Source organism: Bos grunniens, chromosome 19, assembly GCF_055505025.1.
Source record: "Bos grunniens cultivar Pamir isolate PY7600 chromosome 19, Bosgru_T2T1.0, whole genome shotgun sequence".
Classification (NCBI taxonomy): domain Eukaryota; kingdom Metazoa; phylum Chordata; class Mammalia; order Artiodactyla; family Bovidae; genus Bos; species Bos grunniens.
Genome location: NC_141183.1, coordinates 24,559,934 through 24,587,138, shown reverse-complemented (window position 1 = coordinate 24,587,138; position 27,205 = coordinate 24,559,934). Strand labels below are relative to the sequence as shown.

At 37.3% G+C, this 27,205-nt stretch overlaps 1 protein-coding gene and 1 non-coding gene across 5 annotated transcripts in view; both read right to left on the bottom strand.

Annotated features, from left to right (window-relative positions):
- NPEPPS (aminopeptidase puromycin sensitive) overlaps positions 1 to 27,205 on the bottom strand; it is a 110,309-nt gene that overhangs the window by 35,154 nt on the left and 47,950 nt on the right. For all 4 annotated transcript variants that reach the window (XM_086358000.1, XM_086358002.1, XM_086358001.1 and 1 more), the window contains 2 exons: positions 13,154 to 13,231; positions 3,958 to 4,079 (listed from right to left, as the gene is read on the bottom strand). In XM_086358000.1, coding sequence (XP_086214126.1) covers positions 3,958 to 4,079; positions 13,154 to 13,231 — 200 coding nt within the window. The remainder of the gene's footprint in view (positions 1 to 3,957; positions 4,080 to 13,153; positions 13,232 to 27,205) is intronic.
- On the bottom strand, positions 5,102 to 5,205 carry LOC147351765 (U6 spliceosomal RNA). The gene has a single exon (XR_015148527.1). It is a non-coding gene; the product is annotated as a U6 spliceosomal RNA (small nuclear RNA).

Genomic DNA, 27,205 nt, shown 5'->3' with positions numbered 1-27,205 from the left:
CCCCCAAACTGTATGGAACTATTTTATATTGTTAAGTTAATCATGTTCCCATTATGGCTTAAAATTATAATTATCTTTTATTTTTTGTCTGGCTATTGATTGGGAAAACTGATAAACACCTTAACTATGGTGATTATATAACTATTACTCACTTTATACCACTGTATCATGATTGGTCAACAGAAAATTAATTGAACTCTATATCACCAAACAAAACTACAATTTTACAGAAAAACCTATAATCACTTTTTAAAATCCAGATGCTTATTAGAATTATCTTGAAATTTTTTGAAAAATACAAATGCCCAGGTATTGCACTTTTTCCTCCAGAGCTCAAGGTATGCTTCTAATGAGCAGTCATGTTTAAAAACAACTGGACTACATGATGATCTTTTATCTAGTTTGTTTTACTTTTTTTCTATTTCACATTCAGTCCTCCCATTTCATTTAGTTTATGCTTTCCAATTTCTCCATCTTTTTCTTTCTTTTTAATGTTCTTTCTCAAGCCTTTATCAAGCATAGTAGAAAAGCTTATGTATACACATAAATAGTATGTATGACATATATATTTTAGAAAACTTATGAATTTTTGCCTAACTAAAAACGTATGATATTTTGATTCCACTTGTTTGACTTAGTATGAATAGAATGCTAGATTTCTAATTAGGAAGATGAAATAAGCAAAAAAGGTTTACTGTATAGCACAGGGAACTATAGTCAGTATTTTGTAATAAACTATAATGGAAAATAATTTCAAAAATAATATATGCGTAACTGAATCACCTTGCTGTGCACCTGAAACACTGTAAGTCAACTATACTTCAATAATATACATATTAAGCAAAAAGCAAACAAACAAAGGACAGGTGATAAAAGCAATCACAGGTACATTTAGGGGACAGACACTAGAGCTAAATCTATTATTAAATGATGTTCCTGAAGAAGAGATCAGAACAGAAACATAATGAAGATGCAACAGAAGAAAATACTGCTATACTGATGAAAGATCTAAATCTGAATGTGAGTAGGGTTCACCAATTATTAAAAGTTAATGAAAAGTGAACACTAGGTACAAAGAAATAATTTAACAAGCAATCACAAAGAAAATACAGCAAAATTTTAAATTGTGTTACTCTACAAAGGGATAAGACACATTTTAGTCTGACTCCTCCTATTTGACAAAATGAGATGTAAAAGACTTTAGAACATATTTTGTAATATTTATTTTTATTTATTTATTAGGCTGTGCCAAAAGACAGAGAACTTATTATTAGCAGACCTGCCTTATAAAAAATACTGAAAAGAGTCCTGTAAGCTCAAGTGAAATACAGTAAATGGTAACTCAAATCCATACAAAGAAATGAAGAACACCGTGAAGGGGAACACGTAGGAATTATAAAGACAGCATAAATATTTTTATCTGGGTTTTGTCTGTTTTTCATTCTTGGCTGCACCACACAGCTTACAGGATTTTAGGTCCCCAACAAGGGACTGAACCCTGACCAGCTCCCTGTAGTGGAAAGTCCTAACCACTAGCCTACCAGGGAATTCCCATAAACATTTTTATTTGTAATTCTTTTCTGTTTTGTCTTTACATCTGTCTTTAAAAGGCAACTGTATAAGGTAATAATTAGAAAATGACTGATAGGCTTAGATGTATTAGTACTATATAAAGATCAAATTTTTATGACAATTATAGCATGAAGGAGTCAGGAGCTACAATGAAGCAAAGTTTTTATACATTAAAAAATTTTTCATATTAACCTGAACTATATTGGGTTTCTTTAATACTTACTTATTTGGCTGTGCCAGGTCTTAGTTGTGGCATGCGAGATCTTCAGTTGCAGCACATAGAATCTAGTTCCCTAACCAAGAATCAAACCTAGGCCCCATGCATTGGGAGCTCAGAGTCGTAGCCACTGGACCACCAGGGTGGTCCCTAGACCAACATTTATGCACCTCTGAAAGAGAAAAACTGTAAGCCAATTGTATCACTCTTACTGAAGAAGTTGGGCTTGTCAAGGGAAAACTCACTCAAAAGAAACTATGGGGTGTCTCAGTTAAAAGAAACTACTATGTGATTTGGAATTTGCCTGAATGATTTGGAGTCGATTTAAGGAAGAAAGAATTCTAAGTTGAGTGCTGTCAGAAAGTGGAGGCAATTTTACCAGCAAGTATTATCTTTTCTGTTAATATAAAGAGGGCAAACTAGAGAAAGCCTAAGACTGCATTTGGTAAAAAAAAAAACAACCAGCAGTCACTCATTTTAACCAAGAAAGGGAGTTGTTTGTCTTTTGTGATGAACAAAATGACCTTGTTTTTGTCTGTGCCTGGAGGAAATTACGAAGGGTCCTTGTTTTGTCTCACCTTATCATGGTGTCAAAGTAGTAACCTTGTCTGAGGCTGGCACTTTGTCTACATCCAACAGGAAAACATCTATTAGCTTCAGTGCTAGGACAACTTATGTCAGGGGCTGCTCTTTCTTCCTTCCCCCTCCTCCAAACAAATCTTTTATATGTTCAGTAAAACTGGTTGTATATAAAGGCAAATGAAAGATTTTCTGATATCCCAACACTCAGGAAGTATACCACCCACATACTCTCCCTTTAAAAATCATTTGGAGACACACTGCAACAAATCATTCCAAGATGAAGAAGTGCTCAAAAGGGCTAGAGATAAGCACTGGAATCACACTCTCACATACACACACATACACACAGGTAACAAAATTATATTTACATATATATATAAAATCCATATATATCTGTGTATAGCTATATATGCATACATACAGGTAAAAAAAACTTCAACACCTGGATTGCTTTTATACTTTGTACCTGTGGCTTTTCCTACTAAATGAATACTGATACTGTTATAAAAATATCATTCCCCAGCCCACATCCCTAATTCTCTCCCCTGTATAATAGAGAGAACTGAATATAGAATAAAAATTCCAAAATCATTAATACAATTATGGTTACAGGCATCTAGCCTCAAATAATCAGGCAAATAAGAGAACAGACCTTTGTCAGAATGTCTCACTGAAGATCATGATTTTTTTTGGCTGCCCTGGGTCTTTGTTGTGGCACACGGGCTCTTCATTGCTGACACGGGCTTTCTCTACTTGTGGCAAACGGGGGCTACTCTCTGGTTACGGTGTGCAAGCTGCCCACTGCCATGGCTTCTGTTACTGCAGAGCATGGGCTCTAGGGTGCTAGCTCAGCAGCTGTGGTGCGTGGACTTTGTTGCCCTGCAGCATGTGGAATCTTAGCACCTGGACCAGGGACCAAGCCCAGGTCCCCTGCATTGGCAGCAGATCCTTTCTTTCTGTTCTTAAAACAATAATTTTATTTCATTATTTATTTTTGGTTGTGCTTTGTTTTTGTTGCTGCACGGACTTTTCTCACGTTGTGGCGAGCGGGGGCTACTCTTTGATGTGATGTGCAGGCTCTAGGGTGCACAGGCTTTAGCAGTTGTGGCAGGCAGGCTCAGTAGTTGCAGCTCCTGGGCTCTAGAGCACAGGCTCAATAGGTGTGGTGCATGGGCTCAGCTGTTCCACAGCATGTGGCATCTTCCCAGATCAGGAATAGAACCCATGTCTCCTCCACCGGCAGATGGATTCTTCACTGAGTCACCAGGGAAGCCTCTGGCAGGCAGATTCTCAACCACAGGTCCACAAGAGAAGTCCCAAGATCATAATATTTTAAAGAATGCATGCATGCTAAGTCGCATCAGTCGTGTCCAACTCTTTGCAATCCCACTGACTGTAGTCCACCAGGCTCCTCTGTCCATGGGATTCTCCAGACAAGAATATTGGAGCGGGTTGCCATTTCCTCCTCTAGGGGATCTTTTCAACCCAGGGATTGAACCAGCATCTCTTAATGTCTCCTGCATTGGCAGGCGGACTCTTTACCACTAGCGCCACTTGGGAAGCTCATATTTTAAAGAATACCATACCTCAAACTGTGTGACAGCAGCATAGCGCACCTCTCCAGAAGGGGTAGTATATTTACTTCTATAGAAACCCTTCATTTTATCATTCAGTTCGCCAACAAAATCTATCTTTAAGGTTCCTGTACCTGTGATTGAAGATAAACGAAAATACTTTCATGGAGATATTAAGTACAAGTTATCAGAAGTATGTCATTAAGCATTAATTCATAGCTATTGACAATGTTCAAATCATTCCTTCGTTTCTCAAACACTCTTCTTGGCAATGTAGAAAATACAGTATTTACTAAAGTAAATGGCAAACTAATCCTAAAGGAAACCTTAAAGTCATGTTTGGAGTGACTGCTAAGAAAGTTCTTTAATTTTACTAGTGAGTTTCAAATCACCAATACATGAAAAGCAGGAAAAGAAATAAATATATTCAATGTATGACCGGCTATTATGCACTGGTGCTTTAAAAATATTTAGTTGGGTAGGCATTGTCTCCATTTTCTGAGATGAAGAAACTAACCCTGAAAAGTTAAATAACTTGCCCAAGGTCACACAATTAGTAAGTAGCAAGAATGAGATTAAAAACTCAGGTCTGTTTAATCCAAAATTCATGCTCTCTGCCAATTATGCCATATACATTGATCCTTTCCTGAAATCTAAGAATATTAAAGAAATAAATTTAAACCAATAAGTATTAAATGCAAATAAAAATACCTAAATACATATTCTATTGTTATATAAGAACAAAATCAATTTAGATAAAATAGGAGGTTTTTTTTAAATTGAAGTATAGTTGATTTACAATGTTGTGCCAATCTCTGCTGTACAGTACAGTGACTCAAGTTATACACAGAGACATTCTTTTTTTATATACAAAATGAGAGTTTTTACAAATATATATACAGCTGACCCTTGAATATTATGGGGGTTAATCCACCTATAATTTATAGGTGCTTAGTTGCTAAGACGTGTCCGACTATTTGCGACCCCATAGATTGTAGCCCACCAGGCTCCTCCATTCATGGGATTTCCCAGGCAAGAATACTGGAGTGGGTTGCCATTTCCTTCTCCAGGGGATCTTCCCAACCCAGAGTTCGAACCCTGGGTCTCCTGCCTTGGCAGTCAGATTCTTTACCACTGAACCACCTGAGTAGCCCCAAAAAACATGGAACGATTCACAAATTTGCATGTTGTCCTTGCGCAGGGCCATGCTAATCTTCTCTGTATTGTTCCAATTTTAGTATACGCACAGCCTAAGCAAGCACAAGAAAAGCAACTAACGCTTCCAGAGACACCACTGGGACAGGGGTCTTCCATATCTGCAGTTCCTCCACATCTCCAAATTCAACCAACCTTGGAATGTGTGGTACGCTATTTACTACTGAAAAACATCTGAGTATAAGTGGACCCATGCAGTTCAAACCTGCGTTGTTTAAGCACCAACTATACTTTCTTTCATAACAGAAAAAACCTTATCACTATTATCTAGTGTCATCTACTAAATTCAGATGCATGACAAAACAATAATCCCATTCTACATTTTATAAATCCAGTCACAAAAATCCCCCAAAATGTTGACTTTTAATTGATCCCTTTAAAGTGCCTATTTATAAAAGAATCCAGAGCATGGGAATCTAACAAATCAGAGATATAGTATGACCATAAAGTAATTAGCCACTTAAATCAGAACTTTCATATCCTAATGCTTCAAACTGACATTTTGTAATGCTTGCAGAGCAATGACACTGACATTGTTCAAAACGTTCTTGACTTTCTGACATATCCTTTTCGAGGTTCACAAAGTCAAATCTTCACCTTCCAAAATTGAATTTGCTTTTTGGAAAGGTCCAAGTCATAAAAAGTTCAAGTCTGCAGATTATGTGAATAACAAATTGCAATCTATTTTTAGCCAAAACACTAATTGTGCCTATTAAGTAATTAAGCTAATTTCCTAATATGCCTCAAACTGGTTCTGAAAGTAATTTCAAGTAAAAATTTCAGACATTTGCAGCAAAGTCACAACTAAGGAAAGTACCACATTCTGAATCATGCTAGGAAAATAAAACCAAATAACTCACCTGAAGGTCCACTGAACAGACATTTGTGATAGTATTTTTTTTTTTTAATCGGACATTCTGGCTGAAGGTGTCAATAAATACATTTTTTTTTTTTTAAAGAGAATGATAGTTACTGGGACAGTAAATATAAAAACACTAAAAGAATCTGAAACAATTCTGACTGATACTAAAGAATTTAGCTATAAATAATATAACATTTCTCTATTTTCATTAGGAATTCATTGATTAGGAAAAAAAGGCATATGTGTTCACAGTAATCAAGTTTTTGTTATTGTTGTTTAGTTGCTAAGTCATGTCCAACTCTGCAACCTAGGCTCCTTTGTCCAAGGGATTTCCCAGGCAAGGATACTGGAGTTGGTTGCCATTTCCTTCTCCCAGGATCTTCCCAACCCAGGGATCAAACCCATGTCTCCTGCTTGGCTGGCGAATTCTTTACTGCTGAGCCATCCCTGGGAAGCCCCAATAAAGTTAGTAAAGAATATCTATTAGACTATGAAAACCTCTTTAAAAATAGAACTGTTTGATGAAATTTTATGTTACAATTCCATAAATGGAATTGGTCAGTCTGTTTTTCAATAAGTCAACTATTAAGATGTCTTCATATTCCATGGCAAATCTACTTTTGACTTTTCCTACTTGGAATAAAAGTGGATTTAAAACTTTTAACTAAATAAGAAAGTCTGCTCACATTTTTACTCAGTCTTAAATCTCCAGGGTCATTAATACTATAACAAGATATTGACAATGACCATTTCTGAAAAGTGGCAGACTACAAAATACAAATTATTGGGAAGGGTTATTACCTGAAATTCAAAAAAAACATGTTTTTGTTTTTTTTAAATATATTACTAAATTTAATTGGTGTCACATTATACAGTACTAATTATAGAATATTTGCTATTGATACAGAATTTTAGGGCAAAAACAAGAGGAAAAAGGACTTCATGATAAATTTCATCTGTCAATTTTATACCACACTAAAGAACCAATTGCCAGAAAGTCTGATTTTATACCTATTTTCACATATAACTGACTTTGCTTCCTCAAATTAGATGCCTTATTTGAATAGCCAAGGTATACAGTATTTACCTTCTTGGGGTGATAAGCCTTTTAATACATATAGGCTCATTTATTAATTAAACAATTGAAAAATTAGGACTTACTCCAAAAAACTTTGGTTTTCAAAGCTTGCTGCTACTGCTAAGTTGCTTCAGTTGTGTCCAATTCTGTGCGACCCCACAGACAGCAGCCCACCAGGCTCCCCCGTCCCTGGGATTCTCCAGGCAAGAACACTGGAGTGGGTTGCCATTTCCTTCTCCAATGCGTGAAAGTGAAGTCGCTCAGTCGTGTCTGACTCTTAGCGACCCCATGGACTGTAGCCTCCCAGGCTCCTCCGTCCATGGGATTTTCCAGGCAAGAGTACTGGAGTGGGGTGCCATTGCCTTGTTGCAAAATCTGAAGTAACAAAATTACTAAAAATTATATTATAAAAAATTTAATGCGTCTAGCTATGAAATTTAAGACAGATTACTTTATATAAAGAGAATAAGTCTCTGACTTTTTGTCACCATTTCTTGTGATCCTGTTTTCTACTCCTCAAAATGTTAGTATCTTCTAGCATTTCACAAATGATTGTCACTCTACAGGATCCTTAACCACTGATTCTAAGGTTGTTAGGCCTTACAATGATCATGGGAAGTTAACCAATATTCTAAAATGGTGCCAATTTCAGAAACGAAGATGTTTTACTTTGTTATATAGTATTTGGCACGACTGTTAAGTTTGAATTGGCTAAACACAAAGGTTACTAATGTCCTCCTGATACATGCTCAGTATTTATTACCAGAAGAGAGACCACTTACTGAAATTTGAAAAAAAAAAATCAGGATTTTATTCTCAAAGCAAAGAATGACTAGGTAACTTTGACCCAGATATCTGAAGAAAATGTGAAAGCCAATGATTTTCAAACAGATATTTATATATATTCAATAATTTAATACAATCACATCTGTAAATGAGATAACTTTTAATTCTAATATTCATATTAGTTACTTAAGTATATCATATTAGCTAAAAATCTCCAAAACTTTGTCAAATATACTTTGTATGTGTGCGCTAAGTCATTTCAGTTGCGTCCAACTCTTATTTAGAGTCCCTATGGACCACAGCCCACCAGGCTCCTCTGTCCATGGGATTCTCCAGGCAAGAATACTGGAGTGGGTTGCCATTCCCTTCTCCAGGGGATCTTCCAGATCCAGGGATCAAACCTGCATCTCTTAAGTCTGCTGTATTGTCAGGCGGGTTCATTACTAGCATCACCTAGGAAAAAAGTATAGTGTATACTAACTATAGTGTATACTATAGTGTATACTATACCAAAGTATAGTGTATACTAACGGTCATAATCTTCAATGACTTGTTCCTGCTTTTATTAGAAATGACTTAACAATTTACCATGTCTACTGTAAAAAGTCCTTATCAAGAATGATGTAGCTCTTATATACTGATAATGCTGCTAAGTCACTTCAGTCGTGTCCGACTCTGTGCGACCCCATAGACGGCAGCCCACCAGGCTCCCCCGTCCCTGGGATTCTCCAGGCAAGAACACTGGAGTGGGTTGCCATTGCCTTCTCCAATGCATGAAAGTGAAAAGTGAAAGTGAAGTTGCTCAGTCGTATCCGACTCTTAGCGACCCCATGGACTGCAGCCTACCAGGCTCCTCCATCCATGGGATTTTCCAGGCAAGAGTACTGGAGTGGGGTGCCACTGCCTTCTCCATACTGATAATAAATGACCTCTTATATATAAAGGAGAAAAGAACGGTAGAGAATACACATGACATGCTAACTTCTGTGTTCTTAAATGGTATAAACATAAATGCTTATAAAAGCATGGAGCAGTTTTGAAAGAATACATAGGAAACTGATCACTTCAGAGAAGTGGAGCTGAGAAAAAGACAGGAATAGAACAAACAACAAATTATCACTATGTATCATTTGAATTTCAAACCATGTACATGTGTTATATTTTTTTAACATTTAAAAAATAAAAGGAGCATAATGTGGTAGTTAGTAGTACAAAGTTTTGAATCAAACTGCGTGTGTTCTATGACTGCCACTATACTAGCTGTTGACCTTGGGCAAGTTATTTAAGTTAAATACATCATTTGGTGCAATAGTTTATCTTTAAAGCGGAGATCATAGAATCTATTTCAAAACGGATTAACAAATGTTTATGATGCACATAAAACAGTACATGGCACAGATTAAGCACTCAGGAGATACATGTGTGAATATATAATACATACATATATTCATATACAGGTATACATCACACACACACGTACACATATACCTTCTGGGAGTTTATGTCCTTTCTTATCTGATGAGTTCCAGCAAATATATTCTGGCTTCTTTTGATAAACACACTAATATTTTTGATTTAAAAAATTATGTCAAATTTCCTAATGCTAAACAATTGAATCTATGCTATTTTTTTTCTATACATGCTAACTAGGTTTATGTATCTTCTTCTTAGGCTATTTTAAGCCACCTTTAAATATTTTTGCTCCTCTCTTCCTCATTTTTATTTCATTAATTTCTGCTCTTAAATCTTTCTCTTCTACTTTCTTCAAGTTATCTATTCTTTTTGTCTAACATTGAGCTTGATGCCCTCTTAATTAATTTTTAGCCTTTCTTCTGAGCTAAATATCCTCTCTGAAAATAATGCTTTACCTGCATCCCACATGCTCCATATGTAGCAATTTTATTATTCAGTTATAAATATTTTCTAATTCCTGTAACAAATCTTCGACTCATTAATTTTCAGAAGTATCATTTTTCCAATATATGAGAAGGCATTTTTTGTTCGTCTTTTGCTACTGACTTTAATCTTTTCACAGTATGAACACAGAATATAGTCTGTAATGATACAGATTTTAAATTTTTAAAAAATTTCCTATCATTTCTATCAAAATAATAGTTCACAGTTTTAAACCTCATATATCTGCCTGCAATGCAGGAGACCCAGGTTCGATCCCTGAGTTGGGAAGATTCCCTGAAGGAAATGGCAACCCACTCCAGTGTTCTTGCCTGGAAAATCCCATGGACAGAGGAACCTGGCGAGCTTTAGTCCATGGGGTTGCAAAGAGTCAGACACGACTGAACAGCTAACACACAATACAGTTCTACAGGCCCACCCATATAAGCTGCAGGCACGCCCAATGCTACTTATTCCCTATACCTGCCTCAGTAACAACTCTGTGATTCCTAAATACCTTGCTTATTTAGCTATTTTTTTCACTTTTCAATTTTCTTCTTACTATAACAAGTGAAGTTTGAGCTAAACTACATCTCCACTACTATATCTTTCACAAAGAATTAAAATTGTCTATAACTTCAAAGATCTAAAAATATTTTCTTTAACTTCATTGCGTGGCTAAGCACAGAATTCTAAATTGAGAGTCAGATTCACTTATAATTTTCAAGGAATGGCTTTATTAAGAGTCCAGTTTCGGGGTACTCTTTCTATCCCCTTCTGATGCCTATGTCAGAAGCTTTCTCTATCTCCTTTATACTTTAATAAAACTTTATTACACACACACACAAAAAAGAGTCCAGTTTCCATTGTAAATCTACTGCTGTTTTGATTTCTGAACCTTGAAGGTAACTTCCTCCTAACTCCCTGTCTCAGGTAGAAACTCTTTGAGAGCCTCACTCTACCCCCTGAAAATTCTAAAATTTGCTTTGGTGTGGGACTTCTTATATTAATTGAGGTTCCTTTTGATAGTGTATTTTTTCAAACTTAAGGCTTCTGTCTCATCAGTTCAAAAAAATTTTCATGTTGTGTGTTTTTCAAAATTTCCCCTTCCCATTTTCTATGTCCTCTCTTTCACTAGCTGGATGTCTGGTCCTGACAGATCAGTCCTCCAATCTTCCTATTTGGAAGATGCCTCTATTTCACCTCTCAAAACTTCTTTTGTTTTTTTTACTCGTAATATATTATAATTTCCAAAGGTGTTCTTACTCTATTCCATCCTGTTCTTATTTAATGAATGTAATATTAGTAATACTCCTTAGGATACTAATCTGTTTGGGTTTGGGGGGGCTTTCTTTTCATTTTTCTTTGCTTCTTTCAATTTTCTATATTTCTATTATACTTATTGCTTTCCTTTTTGCTTTATGTTTCATTTAGAAGTTTATCAAATGTCTGGTAATTGTTGCCCCAGTGACTTTGGGATTGGCCATGCTATTTGCTTTGCACAATGAAATGTGAAGGAACATCACCATCCACGTAGAATCTTTAAATGTTTGTGATTTGTTGCTGTCTCCAGCCCCAAGCTTCTCCCCTCTGCCATATGAGAGAAAAGCATGCTGCACATAGCAGCTACTCACTACAGAGCCTGGCATCAATAGTCATATGAGCTCAGTGGAGTTCAGGGAAGTTGGCAATATGTCTGCAGATGATCAGCAGTCCTCAGGGCGATGTGTAAACAAGAAATATCTGTTGTAAGCCACTGATATTTGTGATCCCATTTGTGGGTTAAAATGTACACATACACTTACGTATACATAGAATATTTCTGGAAGGATTCACTAGACAGTAAAAGTAGAAAATTCACTAGACAATAAAATTTCTCAGAGAGAGAAATTCTCTATTTTCAGGTTATAATCTTCAGTATCTTTTAATACAGGTTTATGGCAAACATTTGTTTTTATAATAATTTCACACAAAAATAATCCTAGTGAGAAAAAGACAAAATGAAAGATCTTTAAGAGTACCAGGATAAAACTTCTCCAATTTAAAATTTTTCTATAAATACTTTCATATTGAGGGAATATATTCTCAATATAAAAATTATGGAAAACAGAGAAGGGTATAAATAAGAATAAAAATCATCAATTGTCAACAACCAGACATATAATATTATTCATACCATTTTAGAGATATGATTCATCACCTTGTATGTGTAATTCTGTATTCTGCTTTTCAATTTTAAATTATAATAAGTACTTTACAGTGTTAAGAATGCATAAACCTTACTTTTAACTGCTGGATGTATTCACCATACATATATGTCATAATTAGCTTAATTATTCCCTTAGTGTTGGACAAATGTATTAATTCTAATTTTTTACTATCTTAGTAATGTCTGAACAGACACTTCTAGGCATAAGGTATTTCTTGTATTTATGACTTTTCTTTAGGATACTATATTCCTAATACCAGAACTTCCAGGTCAAAAGACATGAATATCTTTAGGCTCTTAACAAATACTGCCAGGCTGCTTTCCAAGTAAATTACATGGATTTACATTCTTAGTAGTAATATTAAGGCAGTCACATTGAGATTCATTTTTTTACTTCTGATTACGTGACAGACAAAAACTGGTATTATCAGTAGCAGTTATTTTAATATTTCTCATTACGAGGAGGACAAATATCTTCACACACTGTTATTATTCATTTGCATTTTCTTTCATATTATCTGTGGCTTTTTATATGCTCATTTATCAAAGTCTCAGTACTTTACCAACTGATTTGTATATAATTTCTTCCATTATATTAAGCTCAGAACGTCTAGTTTCTTTGTGCTTTTAAATAGCACATATAGTAATGTATCAACGAATCTTTCCTTTCATGTCCTCACTTAGCATAGCATCTCTCTAATCTCTCTAACTATACCTCAAAATCAACTGTGGAACATTTGCCTCAGATATTTGGATTCAATTAGTAGAAGAACTAGGTAGATGTAATTTTAAAAAACTGAAACCGAAAAAGTGAAAACAATGCATTATGTTCTGGAATAGAATGACTGTCGTTTTTTACTTTTTTCTGGTGGGCTAAAAGTTGAAACGAACCTGACTGTTTTAAGCTCTGTCTTAATACTTTGTTATTGTTGTTCAGTTGTCAAGTAGTGTCTGACTCTTTGAGACCCCATGGACTGCAGCACGCCAGGCCTCCCTGTCTCTCACCATCTCCCGGAGTTTGCCCAAGATCTTAATACTTAATCTCCCTAAAACAAAGAGCTTTTTTTTTAAACAACAACAACAAAAAAGACATGTAATAAATTTGGGGGGAAGAAGTAAGATGTCGCTATTCATTATGGGATTTAATAAAAGCCATGTCTCCTACCTGGTTGGAGAGTACTAGGAAAAGACAAGGTGACTTTTTCATCTTCATTTTGATAGTTAAATCCTGTAGCATGTATTTCTGGAATGGAAAAAAAAAAATTACTTCACAGATCTGACTGGACCAAATCCAGGCTGCAGCAATTAACATTTTCAAGAGCAAAATCTCAAATAAAATTAAATATTCTGAATTTAATAAATTAAGCTCCTATTAACAAGAGTGTCATTTCAAACTAACCTATTTTAGACTATGTAACCTAAGTATGCTCCTTAAAAACAACTACACATCCTACATTAATTCGCAAAACTTCCATGATATAAGGAAATAGGGCTACTATAAATGTGAAAAGGTTTTCTACAGATTCCCAGACACACTGCATCCTTCTTTGTGTGATAATGATACTGCTTTATTCGTTGCAGTCTTACTCCTGAACATTTAAAATACAGAATAGGTTGCCAAGATTTCAGTGTCAGAGATATGTTAGTGATAAAGAACCTGCCTGCCAATGCAGAAGACACGGGTTAGGTCCCCGATCTGGGAAAATCCCACATGCAACTAATTTAAGCCCATGCATGCCCATGCAACACAACTAACGAGCCTGTGCTCTAGGGCCCAGAAACTGCAACTCCTGAGACCACGTTCCGCAACTACTGAAGCCTGTGCACCTAGAGCACAGGATCTGCAACAAGATGAACCACTGTACTGAGAAGCCCTCGCACTGCAACTAGAGAGTACCCCCGCTCCCCATGACTAGAGAAAAGCCAAAGATCCAACACAGTCAAAAATAATTCAAAAAAATAAACAAAACAAAGAAACAGATTTATCAGTGAAAGTTCTGTTCTCCCACTCAAACACAGGTAACAATTCCAACAAGATGTAAGTCGTATAAAAATAAACAAAACAAAGAAACAGATTTATCAGTGAAAGTTCTGTTCTCCCACTCAAACACAGGTAACAATTCCAACAAGATGTAAGTCGTATTTCCACTGAAATTCTTTGTTGTTACATTTTATAGAAATAAGGAAGGTAAAAACAGGTGTGCGGATTAAATTAAGGTTTTGATTTACTCCCTACCAGTAGTAAGAAGCGGAGAAGGCAATGGCACCCCACTCCAGTACTCTTGCCTGGAAAATCCCATGGACAGAGGAGCCTGGTAGGCTGCAGTCCATGGGGTCGCTGAGGGTCAGACATGACTGAGCGGCTTCACTTTCACTTTTCACTTTCACGCATTGGAGGAGGAAATGGCAACCCACTCCAGTGTTCTTGCCTGGAGAATCCCAGGGACGGGGGAGTCTGGTGGGCTGCCATCTATGGGGTTGCACAGAGTCGGACACGACTGAAGTGACTTAGTAGTAGTAGTATTAGTAGTAGTAAGAAGAGCCTGCTTATTTAAATGATACTTCAGAATACTTAGTTGACACTTTAGGAAAAGAGCTAAGCAGATCAACTCCCACCCACATCTTCACTCCAAAAGAAAAAGTGCCCAAAGAGGTAGCCTTAATAAGCACTTGAAAAGATGTTCAACATCTTTAATCAATCAAAACCACAGTGTGATACCACTTCATACCCACTAGGACAACTATAACCAAAAAGACAATAATAAGTTTAGGGAAGATGTAAAGAATCTGGAACCCTCACACACTGCTGATCGGAATGTAAAAATGTTTCCAAATGTTCTGGGTAACAGCCTGGCAGTTCCTCAAAAGACTAAACACAGAATTAACTGTATAACCCAGAAATTAGGTATATACCCAAGAGAAATGAATAAATATGTCCACACAAAAATGTATACACAAAGGTTCTTAGCACTCAAAAAGTAGAAACAACTCAAATGTCCATCAACTGATGAACAGATAATATGGGATATACAATGGAATACTATGTGACAATAAAAAGAAGTGTTAATATATGCTACAATATGGACAAGCCTTGAAAACATGTTAAGTGAAAGAAATCAAACACAAAAGGCCACATGTCTATATGAAATGTTCAAAATAGGTAAATCCATACAGACAGAAAGTAAACTAGTGGCTGCCTAGGGCTGGAAGGTCATGCAGAAATGGAAAGTGACAGCTCATGGATACTTTGTTTTTGGGGTGATGAAAATGTTCTAAAATTGATTCTGACGGTAGCTTAAAAACCACTGAATTGAATTCTATAGTGTGTGAATTTTATCTCAAAAAGTTTTCATTAAAAGAGAGGCAGCCTTACCAGTCACAGGCTTAAGTTTGATACGGGTAACAGTGATTCAGATTTAATAACATTCTATGAGTCAGGCAAGATGCCCACAATTCACTCTCTTCTCATAAATTACCAAAGATTAAATTCCCAATGTTTCTAATATGATGGTTCAAACATGTTTTATAAAGCCAAAATCTTTATAAAACCAATAAGAATTTATAATATGTTTTTAAAAGAACTTTATAATCAATTATTCCTCATTTTACAGATGAAGAAAATGATGTATAAAAAGTAAATGATTTACTCAAGATCACACTGCTGGACTAGAACTCAGTTCCTTTGCTATTCCTATTGCCAAAATTCTTTCTACTATCATAAGATAGCTCCTAAATTTGAACAGAAATTCAAAGTTTGGTATATATACAATACTGATGAAACAAATCTCTACTGAAACAATGACTTTTGCTGGCAAAAATCTGAGATTTGCTCTAACTTGATCCCCAAGAATAGAATATTCCTTAGCCTACAGGGAAGCTAAAAAGCACTTCAAAGATTAAGAATGCACTTTTCTAACTCAGATATAAAGTAGCATTATGGTACCTCTAAGGTACTCTGCGGAGAAGGCAATGGCAACCCACTCCAGTACTCTTGCCTGGAAAATCCCATGGGCGGAGGAGCCTGGTAGGCTGTGGTCCATGGGGTCGCCAAGAGTCGGACACGACTGAACGACTTCACTTTCACTCATTGGAGAAGGAAATGGCACCCCACTCCAGTTTTCTTGCCTGGAGAATCCCAGGGACGGGGGAGCCTGGTGTGCTGCCATCTATGGGGTTGCACAGAGCTAGACACGACTGAAGCAACTTAGCAGCAGCAGCAACAGCAAGGTACTCTGATCAAAAACTATTTCTATAAAAGTTTACTAAAACTAACTTGTTTTTATAAATGCACAAGCTTCAAACTGCTAAGAAATGAAGACAGAAAAGCAAAAGAATAGCAGTTTTTAAATGGAAACAATCAAATACTGTATTGCTAGATTATATCCTACTGCATATCCTTCCAAATGTACACATATCAACTACACCTGTGTATAAAACAAAGAGCAAAATTTCCTCCAAAATTCTCTCTCAGTAAAAAGAAAGTAGCCATATATCTGAATTCTTTAAAAGTCTCCTGGATTATGGGATACTCTTCTAATTGCTTCGCGTGGACAACATACTACGTTTGCAAAGGTCGAGTTTGAAATAACCTCAGTCACTTGTAGTTTTGTACATCACCACCACTATTCAGTGGCGTGAGCCAAAAATAAGAAATCATCCTAACTGCCTCCCCCTCCATGTCTCTTTGTCTCTAACACCATATATTCAACAAGCAAGTTCAACATTCTTAATCCCAGAATTTTCAAGGTTTTACTTCTCTCCTAGGTCCCTATAATAGCTTCTTAACTGGTCTGTTTCCATTTTTGCTGCCTTATAGTCTACGTTATAGCAGCTAGGGTAATCGGTGAGATCAAAGCCTCTAATGGGAGTCCTACAATATTCAGAATGAAAATCTAAATCTGCTTGAGATGGGCAATTATTTCTTGGAGAGGATCCAAAAAAAGCACTAACCACAAAATAAAAAAACTGACAGATCAGATTTCATTAATATCCTACTGTATAACACAGGGAACTATATTCAACAGCCTTTGATAAACCATATGGAAAAGAATTATATAAAAAAGAATATAAATGTAAAAAACACTTAAAACTTGTAATTATCAAAAGACACTATGAAGAAAACGAACAGGCAAACCACAGACGAAGAGAAAATATTTTACTTTGTATAGATGCAAAAAACTTATATCCAGAATATACATAAAAACTTCTACAACCCAGTGATAAAAAGACAGGTAACCAAAAACATCTTTAACAGAATCTTTGACATTGGTCTCAGGAGTACAATATCTTTCTAGATATATTTCCTCAGGCAAGGGGGAAAAAAGCAAAAATAAACAAATGGGATTACATCAAACTAAAGGCTTTTGCACAGCAAAGGAAACCATCAATAAAACAAAACGACAACCTATCAAATGGGAGAAGACATCTGCAAACAACATATCCTATAAGGGGTTAATCTACAAAACATATAAAGAACCCATACAACTAACAATAACAGCAACAAAAACAACCTGATTTGAAAATGGACTAAAAAGAGGAACTATTAAATAGACACTTTTTCCAAATAAGACATACAAATGGCCAATAAGCACATGAAAAGATGTTCAACATCACTAATTTTTAGGGAAATGCAATTCAAAACCACAATGAGATACTCCCTCATGCCAGTTAGACTGGTTATTATCGAAAAGACAAAAAATAACAGGCCAGTGCTCTGTGACAACATGGAGTGATGGGGTGGGGAGGGAGGTGGCGTTCAGGATGGGTGGGTTCAGGATGAGGGGGACACATGTATACCTATGGCCGATTCACCTTGATGTACAGTCAAAGTCGCTCAACTGTGTCCGACTCTTTGTGACCGCATGGACTATATACAGTCCATGGAACTCTCCAGGCCAGAATACTGGAGTGGGTAGCTTTTTCCTTCTCCAGGGGATCTTCGCAACCCAGGGATTGAACCCAGGTCTCCCACACTGCAGGCAGATTCTTTACCAGCTGAGCCACAAAGAAGCCCTGATGTATGGCAAAAGCCATCACAATATTGTAAAGTAATTATCCTCCAATTAAACAAAATAAATTTTTTAAAAAAGGTAACAAATGTTGGCAAGGATCTGCAGAAAAGGAACTTTCACACACTGTTGGTGGGAATGTAAACTAGTATAACCACTATGGAAGACAGTATGGATATGCCTCAAAAATTTAAGAATAGAACTACCATATGACCCAGATATCCTACTTCTGGTATTTATCCAATGAATACAAAAACACTAATTCAAAAAGATATATGCATCCCTATGTTCATCACATTTACAATAGCAAAGATGTGGAAACAACCTACGGACCCATCCACTGGTGAATGAACTAAGATGTGGGATATACAAAAAATGGAATATTACTCAGCCATAAAAAGATGAAATCTTGTCATCTGCGACTACATGGACGGACCTTGAGGCTATTGCGTTAAGTAAAATAAGTCAGATAGAGAAAGGATACATACCATATGATACTACTGAGATTATATACATATAAAGTAATTAGGGACTTCCCTGGTGATCCAGTGGCTAAAACAACATGCGCCCGATGCAGGAGGCCCAGGTTCAATCCCTGGTTGGGAACTAGATCCCATACGATGCAACTGAGAGTCTGCATGCCACAACTAAAGGTCCTGGGATGATCTGGTGGTAAGCACACCGTAAGGGCATACAGAAGTAGAAATACAATGCTGTGCACGTGAAAAATATGACAAAATGCTGTTGTCGATGTGCAGCAACAACTAGAACTCATATTTTGCCACTGATGCCTCACTGTTGTTCCTCAAAGACTGCAAGCATTCTCTAACCTCAGAGTTTCTGCAACTTCACGAAAAATTCTTTATCCAGTTACCTACACATTTTATGTCATTCAGGTCTCTGCTCAAATAATTTCTTTAGAAATCTGTTCCATCACCTTAAACAACAAGCTTCATTCAATATTCTGTTCCTGTGATTTCTGAGTACTTATCACTACATTCATTACATTACATTATTTGTTACTTATCTTCCCAAATTGAATACATGTATCTGGAATGTTGACTCCTAGTTTTGTCCACCACTCTACCTCCAATACTTGAATGATTTCTGGCACACAGTAGGTTTAGTAATCATCAGCAGAATGAATAGCTCACTTCAAAAACAACATTCTAAGTGATTACATCATGAAGATCATCAATAGTACCCATATAAAATATATTAATAAAAAGTACCTTTACTAATGATATATGAATAGGGATTTATGGCTAGAGAGAAAATTTTCAATTAAAACATAATACAGTAATTCAAAAAGGCCTTAGAAGATAGTATTTGCTCTGGAACAATCAGATTGTTCAAAGTGTGCAAAGCCATTAATACTAAAGATACATGAAAAGTATCAATAAATATGCTTCAATAAAGTAGAGAAAAGGCAATATTACCAAATTAATGTTTACATTAATACAGTTATAATTTAAATTGTATATATGTAAATTGACCATTATAAGTAGATAGTTTCCTACATCATGAATAAATAGTATCAATAACCTCATATGCAGATGACACCACTCTTACGGCAGAAAGCAAAGAAGAACTAAAAAGTCTCTTGATGAGGTGGAACAGGAAAGTGAAAAAGTTGGCTTAGAACTCAACATTCAAAAAACTAAGATCATGGCATCCAGTCCCATCATTTCATGGCAAATAGATGGGGAAACAATGGTAACAATGACAGACTATTTTGTTGGGCTCCAAAATCACTGCAGATGGTGACTGAAGCCATGAAATGAAAAGACGCTTGCTCCTTGGAAGAAAAGCTATGATGAACCTAGACAGCATATTAAAAAGCAGAGACACTGCTTTGCCGACAAAGGTCCATCTAGTCAAAGCTACGGTTTTTGCAGTAGTTATGTATGGATGTGAGAGTTGGACTACAAAGAAAGCTGAGCGCTGAAGAATTGGTGTTTTTGAATTGTGGTATTGGAGAAGACTCCTGAGAGTCCCTTGGACTGCAATGAGATCAAACCAGTCAATCGTAAAAAAAATCAGTCCTGAATATTTATTGGAAGGACTAATGCTGAAGCTGAAATGCCAATACTTTGGCCACGTGATGTGAAAAAATGACTCAGGAGAAGACCCTGATGCTGGGAAAGACTGAAAGCAGGAGAAGGGGATGACAGAGGATGAGATGGCTGGATGCAATCACCGACTCAATGGACATGAGTTAGAGGAAGCTCCGAGAGTTGGTGATGGACAGGGAAGCCTAGTGTTCTGCAGTCCACGGGCTTGCAAAGAGTTGGACATGGAGTATGTCAAGGCTGTATACTGTCACCCTGCTTATTTAACTTATAGGCAGAGTACATCACGAGAAATGCTGGGCTGGATGAAGCATAAGTTGGAATCAAGACTGCTGGGAGAAACATCAATAACCTCAGATATGCAGATGACACCACCCTTATGGCAGAAAGTGAAGAACTAAAGAGCCTCTTAATCAAAGTGAAAGAGGAGAGGGAAAAAGTTGGCTTAAAGCTCAACATTCAAAAAACTAAGACCACGGCATCTGGTCCCATCACTTCATGGCAAATAGATGGGGAAACAGTGGAAACAGTGACAGATTTTATTTTTTTCGGCTCCAAAATCACTGCAGATGGTGACTGTAGCCATGAAATTAAAAGATGCTTAGTCCGTGGAAGGAAAGTTATGGCCAACCTAGACAAAATATTAAAAAGCAGAGACATTACTTTGCCAACAAAGGTCTGTCTAGTCAAAGCTATGGTTTTTCCAGTAGTCATGTATGGATGTGAGAGTTGGACTATAAAGAAAACTAAGCGCCGAAGAATTGATGGTTTTGAACTGTGGTGTTGCAGAAGACTCTTGGGAGTCCCTTGGATTGCAAAGACATCCAACCAGTCCATCCTAAAGGAAATCGGTCCTGAATGTTCACTGGAAGGACTGATGTTGAAGCTGAAACTCCAATACTTTGGCCGCCTGATGCGAAGAGCTGACTCATCTGAAAAGACCCTGATGTTAGGAAAGACTGAAGGCAGGGGAAGAAGGGGACGACAGAGGATGACATAGTCTAATGGCATCACTAACTCAATGGACATGAGTCTGCATAAACTCTGGGAGTTGGTGATGGACAGGGAGGCCAGGCGTGCTGCAGTCCATGGGGTCACAAAGAGTCAGACATGACTGAGCGACTGAACTGAACTGAAGCTTAACCAAACTTAACCTTGACAAAAAAATCTTTAAAAAAATATTTTAAATGTGAAAATAGTAACCTTATAATCAGGCATATGCAGTTATTCAAATCTGAGCCTTCACTGTCACATCTATAAAATTAAAATCATTACCTATTCTTTAGTTATTTGAAGATTATATATAATGCACTCTATGTAAAGTGCTTAGCATAGTGTCTGGTTATGACCTTCAAAAAAACGAACACTCTTTTTCTAGATCACAATATATCTAACAGTTCTTTGTTAACTACAACTAATTCATTGTTGTTGTTGAGCCCCTAAGTCATATCTAACTCTGCAACCCCATGGACTGTAGCCCGTCAGACTCCTCTGTCCATTGGATTTCCCAGGCAAGAATACTGAAGTGGTTGCCACTTTCTTTTCCAGGGGATCTTCCGGACCCAGGGATCAAACCTGTGTCTTCTATTTGGCAGAAGGATTCTTTACTGCCACCAGGAAAGCCCACTAATTCATTATACCTGTATAAATAAGGACTCTTGCTGAAATTACTTACAACAGAGCACTACATTTCAGAAAAAAACTAAACATAATTGGCATTTTGAAATATGTGGACATAAACACACATATTTGGGTATAAGCATGCATGTGTTGAGTATGTATTTTAGTAATCAAATAAACAGAAGCAAAACTTGAATATAATCATAGCATGTATAAAACCATAACAAAAAAACCTTATACCCAAAACTACTAACAATATTCACTTTGATTAAAAAAGGTTATTCATGACAATATATATCTACAAAGTTAAAAAATAATTTGATATAATTTTGACTTAGAAGTATAAAGAATTTCAGAACTATATACACAAAATGCTATCATTTATGAGCACACACACAATACATACGTAGATACAGATATATAGACATACATATATCTATAGATATCTGTAGATATATAGACACACATGAACATATATGTCTATAAATGCTTAGAACATCTGAGGAAGGATACACACAAACCTGACAACTTTTTCTCTAGGCAGGAGAGATGGAAGGCTGGAGAGGGGGAAAGCAGGCTTACTTAGTACTGTATAACTTTTGAATTTGGCATCATGCTGCTACTGCTGCTAAGTCACTTCAGTCGTGTCCAACTCTGTGTGACCCCATAGACAGCAGCCCACCAGGCTCCCCCGTCCCTGGGATTCTCCAGGCAAGAACACTGGAGTGGGCTGCCATTTCCTTCTCCAATGCACGAAAGTGAAAAGTGAAAGGGAAGTCGTTCAGTTGCGTCTGACTCTTTGCGACCCCATGGACTGCAGCCTACCAGGGTCCTGAACATATTAATTATGAAAAATTTTGTAATGGTAAAATCTTTTCAAAGATACTCCTTCTGAGATCCTGATCAAATTTGTATAGCATGTCCATTTATCAAACAAATCTAATGATTATGTGTTCTCATTCTGGGCTTTCCAAGTATGGCTTATTAAGGAGGAGGCACTCTTGCCTAGATCTTTAGGACTCTGGTCAATCATAATTAAAAAACCACAGTCATTCTTAGAGAACATAAAAGGTGAAGTGGCTCATCCTGTTTTCACAGTCTACCAGTGCAAAAAGCTTTCACTATAACCAAAAGAAGGCAGACACACTTAATTACTGTACCACTTCAGTTCAGTTGCTCAGTCGTGTCCGACTCTTTGGGACTCCATGAACCATAGCACGCCAGGCCTCCCTGTCCATCACCAACTCCCGGAGTTTACCCAAACTCATGTCCATTGAGTCAGTAATGCTAACTAATCATCTCATCCTCTGTCATCCCCTTCTCCTCCTGCCTTCAATCTTTCTTAACATCAGGGTCTTTTCAAATGAGTCAGCTCTTCATATCAGGTGGCCAAAATATTGGAGTTTCAGCTTCAACATCAGTCCTTCCAATGAACACCCAGGATTGATTTCCTTTAGGATGGACTGGTTGGATCTCCTTGCAGTCCAAGGGACTCTCAAGAGTCTTCTCCAACACCACAGTCCAAAACCATCAATTCTTCAGTGCTCAGCTTTCTTTATAGCCCAACTCTCACATCCAGACATGACTACTGGAAAAACCACAGCTTTCACTAGATGGACCTTTGTTGGCAAAGTAATGTCTCTGCTTTTGAATATGCTACTCAGGTTGGTCATAACTTTCCTTCCAAGGAGTAAGCATCTTTTAATTTCATGGCTGCAATCACCATGTGCAGTGATTTTAGAGCCCAGAAAAATAAAGTCTGTCACTGTTTCCACTGTTTCCCCATCTATTTCCCATGAAGTGATGGGGCCAGATGCCATGACCTTAGTTTTCTGAATGCTGCGTTTTAAGCCAACTTTTTCCCTCTCCTCTTTCTCTTTCATCAAGAGGCTTTTAAGTTCTTCTTCACTTTCTGCCATAAGGGTGGTGTCATCTGCATATCTGAGGTTATTGATACTTCTCCTGGCAATCTTGATTCCAGCTTGTGCTTCTTCCAGCCCAGCGTTTCTCATGATGTACTCTGCATATAAGTTAAATAAACAGGGTGACAATATACAGCCTTGATGTACTCCTTTTCCTATTTGGAACCAGTCTGTTGTTGTGTGTCCAGTTCTAACTGTTGCTTCCTGACCGGCATATAGGTTTCTCAAGAGGCAGGTCAGGTGGTCTGGTATTCCCATCTCTTGAAGAATTTTCCACAGTTTGTTGTGATCCACACAGTCAAAGGCTTTGGCATAGTCAATAAAGCAGAAATAGATGTTTTTCTGCAACTCTCTTGCTTTTTCGATGATCCATCGGATGTTGGCAATTTGATCTCTGGTTCCTCTGCCTTTTCTAAAACCAGCTTGAACATCTGGAAGTTCACGGTTCACGTATTGCTGAAGCCTGGCTTGGAGAATTTTGAGCATTACTTTACTAGCGTGTGAGATGAGTGCAATTGTGCAGTAGTTTGAGCATTCTTTGGCATTGCCTTTCTTTGGGATTGGAATGAAAACTGACCAATCACCACTTAAGTCTCTGACAAAATTTGAGAACCTTTCTCATATGAGTTCTTCTAGAATACAGAGTTTATTTTCTGTTTGATATTTGTGTAGGTATGCTATCTGGATCAGTACCTTTCCTTTAAAATGCTCACTTCCACAAAGAATACCAGGATTCTCAGGTCCCTTCATAAATCTACTTTACTTATGAACCTATCTTCAGGGCAGGAATAAAGACGCAGACATAGAGAAGTAAAGACAAAGTAGAGACATAGAGAACAGAACAGAGAACTGATCTGTGGACACAGCAGGGTGGGGAGAGAAGGTGGACGAACTGAGAGAGCAGCACTGATACACACACATATGCTCTACCATGTAAATAGACAGCTCATGGGAAGCTGCTGTGTAACACAGGGAGCTCAGCTGGGTATTGTGCAATGACATAGAGGGGTAGGATAGGAGGGTGGTGGGAGGGATGCTCTAGAGGGAGGGGATATCTATATTCTTATAGTGAATTCACCTTGTTGTACAGCAGAAACACAATACTGTAAAACAATTATCATCCAATTAAAAATATTAAAATTAAAAATGTCTTCATTGTAATTTTCTCCCTTTCTGCTGGCCTTTCTCATTTTATCATTTAATATGTTAATTCTGTGCTCTCTTCTGCCATAGTAGGCCTCAAGAGGGATACAATGCTTTTTATTTAGTAAGCACCTACCCCTATGTGGGAACCTATAGCTGTTAAGGCCAATTTGCATTAACAATGAGTAACACAATGAGGAATTATAAGTAACTCCTGTTTTCCCTATTAAAAAAATCTAGGTCAGAGTTTCTCCTAACTGAAAATTTCTAAATATATCCATATGCACTTACAATCCTGTATTTCAATTTAATCTTTTATTCCATCTGTACCATGCTACCTAAATATTAAAAAGTAAAGCATTAAATATAAAAAATAAAGAATAAGTAAACAGTTTCCTTCCTATTAAGCACAGGCTTCGTACAGGTCTCACTGGTTATCTGATCTCTTTATTGCACTGATAATGTAAACATAAAACATTATCTGGGAACTTCCCTGGCAATCCAGTGATTAAGACTCCATGCTTCCAATGTAGGGTGCACGTTTCAATCCCTGGTAGGGGAGCTAAGATCCCATGTGCCATGAGGTCCAGCCAAAAAAAAAATTATTTAGATGCTAAAGTGGCTCACTTTTTTTTTTTCAAATTTAAATAATACCAGTAGTCACATAAATTCCATTTTAAAGTAGTACTAAATCCACAGAAGGCTGACCAAGAACTTAATCATCAGATACTAAAGGTATCATTTCCTCCATGTCATCTACTAAATGGAACACTGCAGAGCAGTGGGGAAAGGATCATGTTCTCATAAGCAGTACTGAGACAACAGAATTCCCATTAAGGAGTAAAAGCCAAGCTTTGGGATCTGGATTCACACTGCACCTAAAAAGTAGATTATTTTTCAATCGCTCAGTCATGTCTGACTCCTTGCAACTCCACTGACTGCAGCATGCCAGGCTTCCCTGTCCTTTACCAACTCCCAGAGCTTGCGCAAACGCATGTCCATCGAGTCCGTGATACCATCCATCTCATCCTCTGCTGTCCCCTTCTCCTGTCTTCAATCTTTCCCAGCATCAGGGTCTTATCTAATGAGTCGGCTCTTCGCATCAGGTGGCCAAAGTACTGAAGCTGAAGCTTCAGCATCAGTCCTTCCAATGAATATTAAGGATTGATTTCAAGATTGACTGGTTTGATCTCTGAGCAGTCCAAGAGACTTTCAAGGGTTTTCTCCAACACCACAGTTCAAAAGCATAAATTCTTTGATGCTCAGCCTTCTTTATGGTCCAACTTTCACATCCATACATGACTACTGGAAAAACCCTGATTAGATGGACCTTTGTTGGCAAAGTAATGTCTCTGCTTTTTGATATGCTGTCAAAGCTCGTAACAGCTTTTCTTCCAAGGAACAAGCATCCTTTAATTTCATGGCTGTAGTCACTGTCTGCAGCGATTTCGGAGCCCAAGAAAATAAACTCTGTCACTGTTTCCATTGTTTCCCCATCTATTTGCCATAAAATGATGGGACCAGATGCCATGATCTTAGTTTTTTGAAGCTGAGTTTTAAGCCAACTTTTTCACTCTCCTGTTTCACCTTCATCAAGAGGCTCTTTAGTTCCTCTTTGCTTTCTGCCATTAGAGGTGTTATCTGCATATCTGAGGTTATTGATATTTCTCCCAGCAATACTGGTTCCAGCTTGTGCTTCATCCAGCCCGGCATTTCGCATTATGAACTGCATATAAGTTAAATAAGCAGGGTGACAATACACATCCTTGATGAACTCCTTCCCCAATTTGGAACCAGTCGGTTGTTCCATTTCCGGTTCTAGCTGTTGCTTCTTGACCTGCATACAGGTTTCTCAGGAGGCAGGTAAGGTGGTCTGGTATTCCCATCTCTTTAAGAATTTTCCACAGTTTGTTGTGATCCACACAGTCAAAGGCTTTAGCGTAGTCAATGAAGCAGATGTTTTTCTGGAATTTTCTTGGTTTTACTATGATCCAATGGACATTGGCAATCTGATCTCTGGTTCCTCTGCCTTTTCTGAATCCAGCTTGAACATCTGGAAATTCTCAGTTCACGTACCTTTGAAGCCTAACTTGGAGAATTTTGAGCATTACTTTGCTAGCATGTGAGATGAGTGCAATTGTGCAGTAGCTTGAATATTTTTTGGCATTGCCTTTCTTTGGGACTGGAATGAAAACTGACCTTTTGCAGTCCTGTGGCCACTGCTGAGTTTTCCAAATTTGCTGGCATACTGAGTACAGCACTTGAACAGTATCATCTTTTAGGATCTTACATAGCTCAACTGGAATTCCATCATCTCCTCTAGCTTTGTTCATAGTAGTGCTTCTTAAGGCCCCCTTGACTTCATACTCCAGGATGTCAGGCTCTAGGTGAGTGACCACCCCACTGTGGTTATCCAGATCATTAAGACCTTTTCTGCATAGTTTTTCCATGT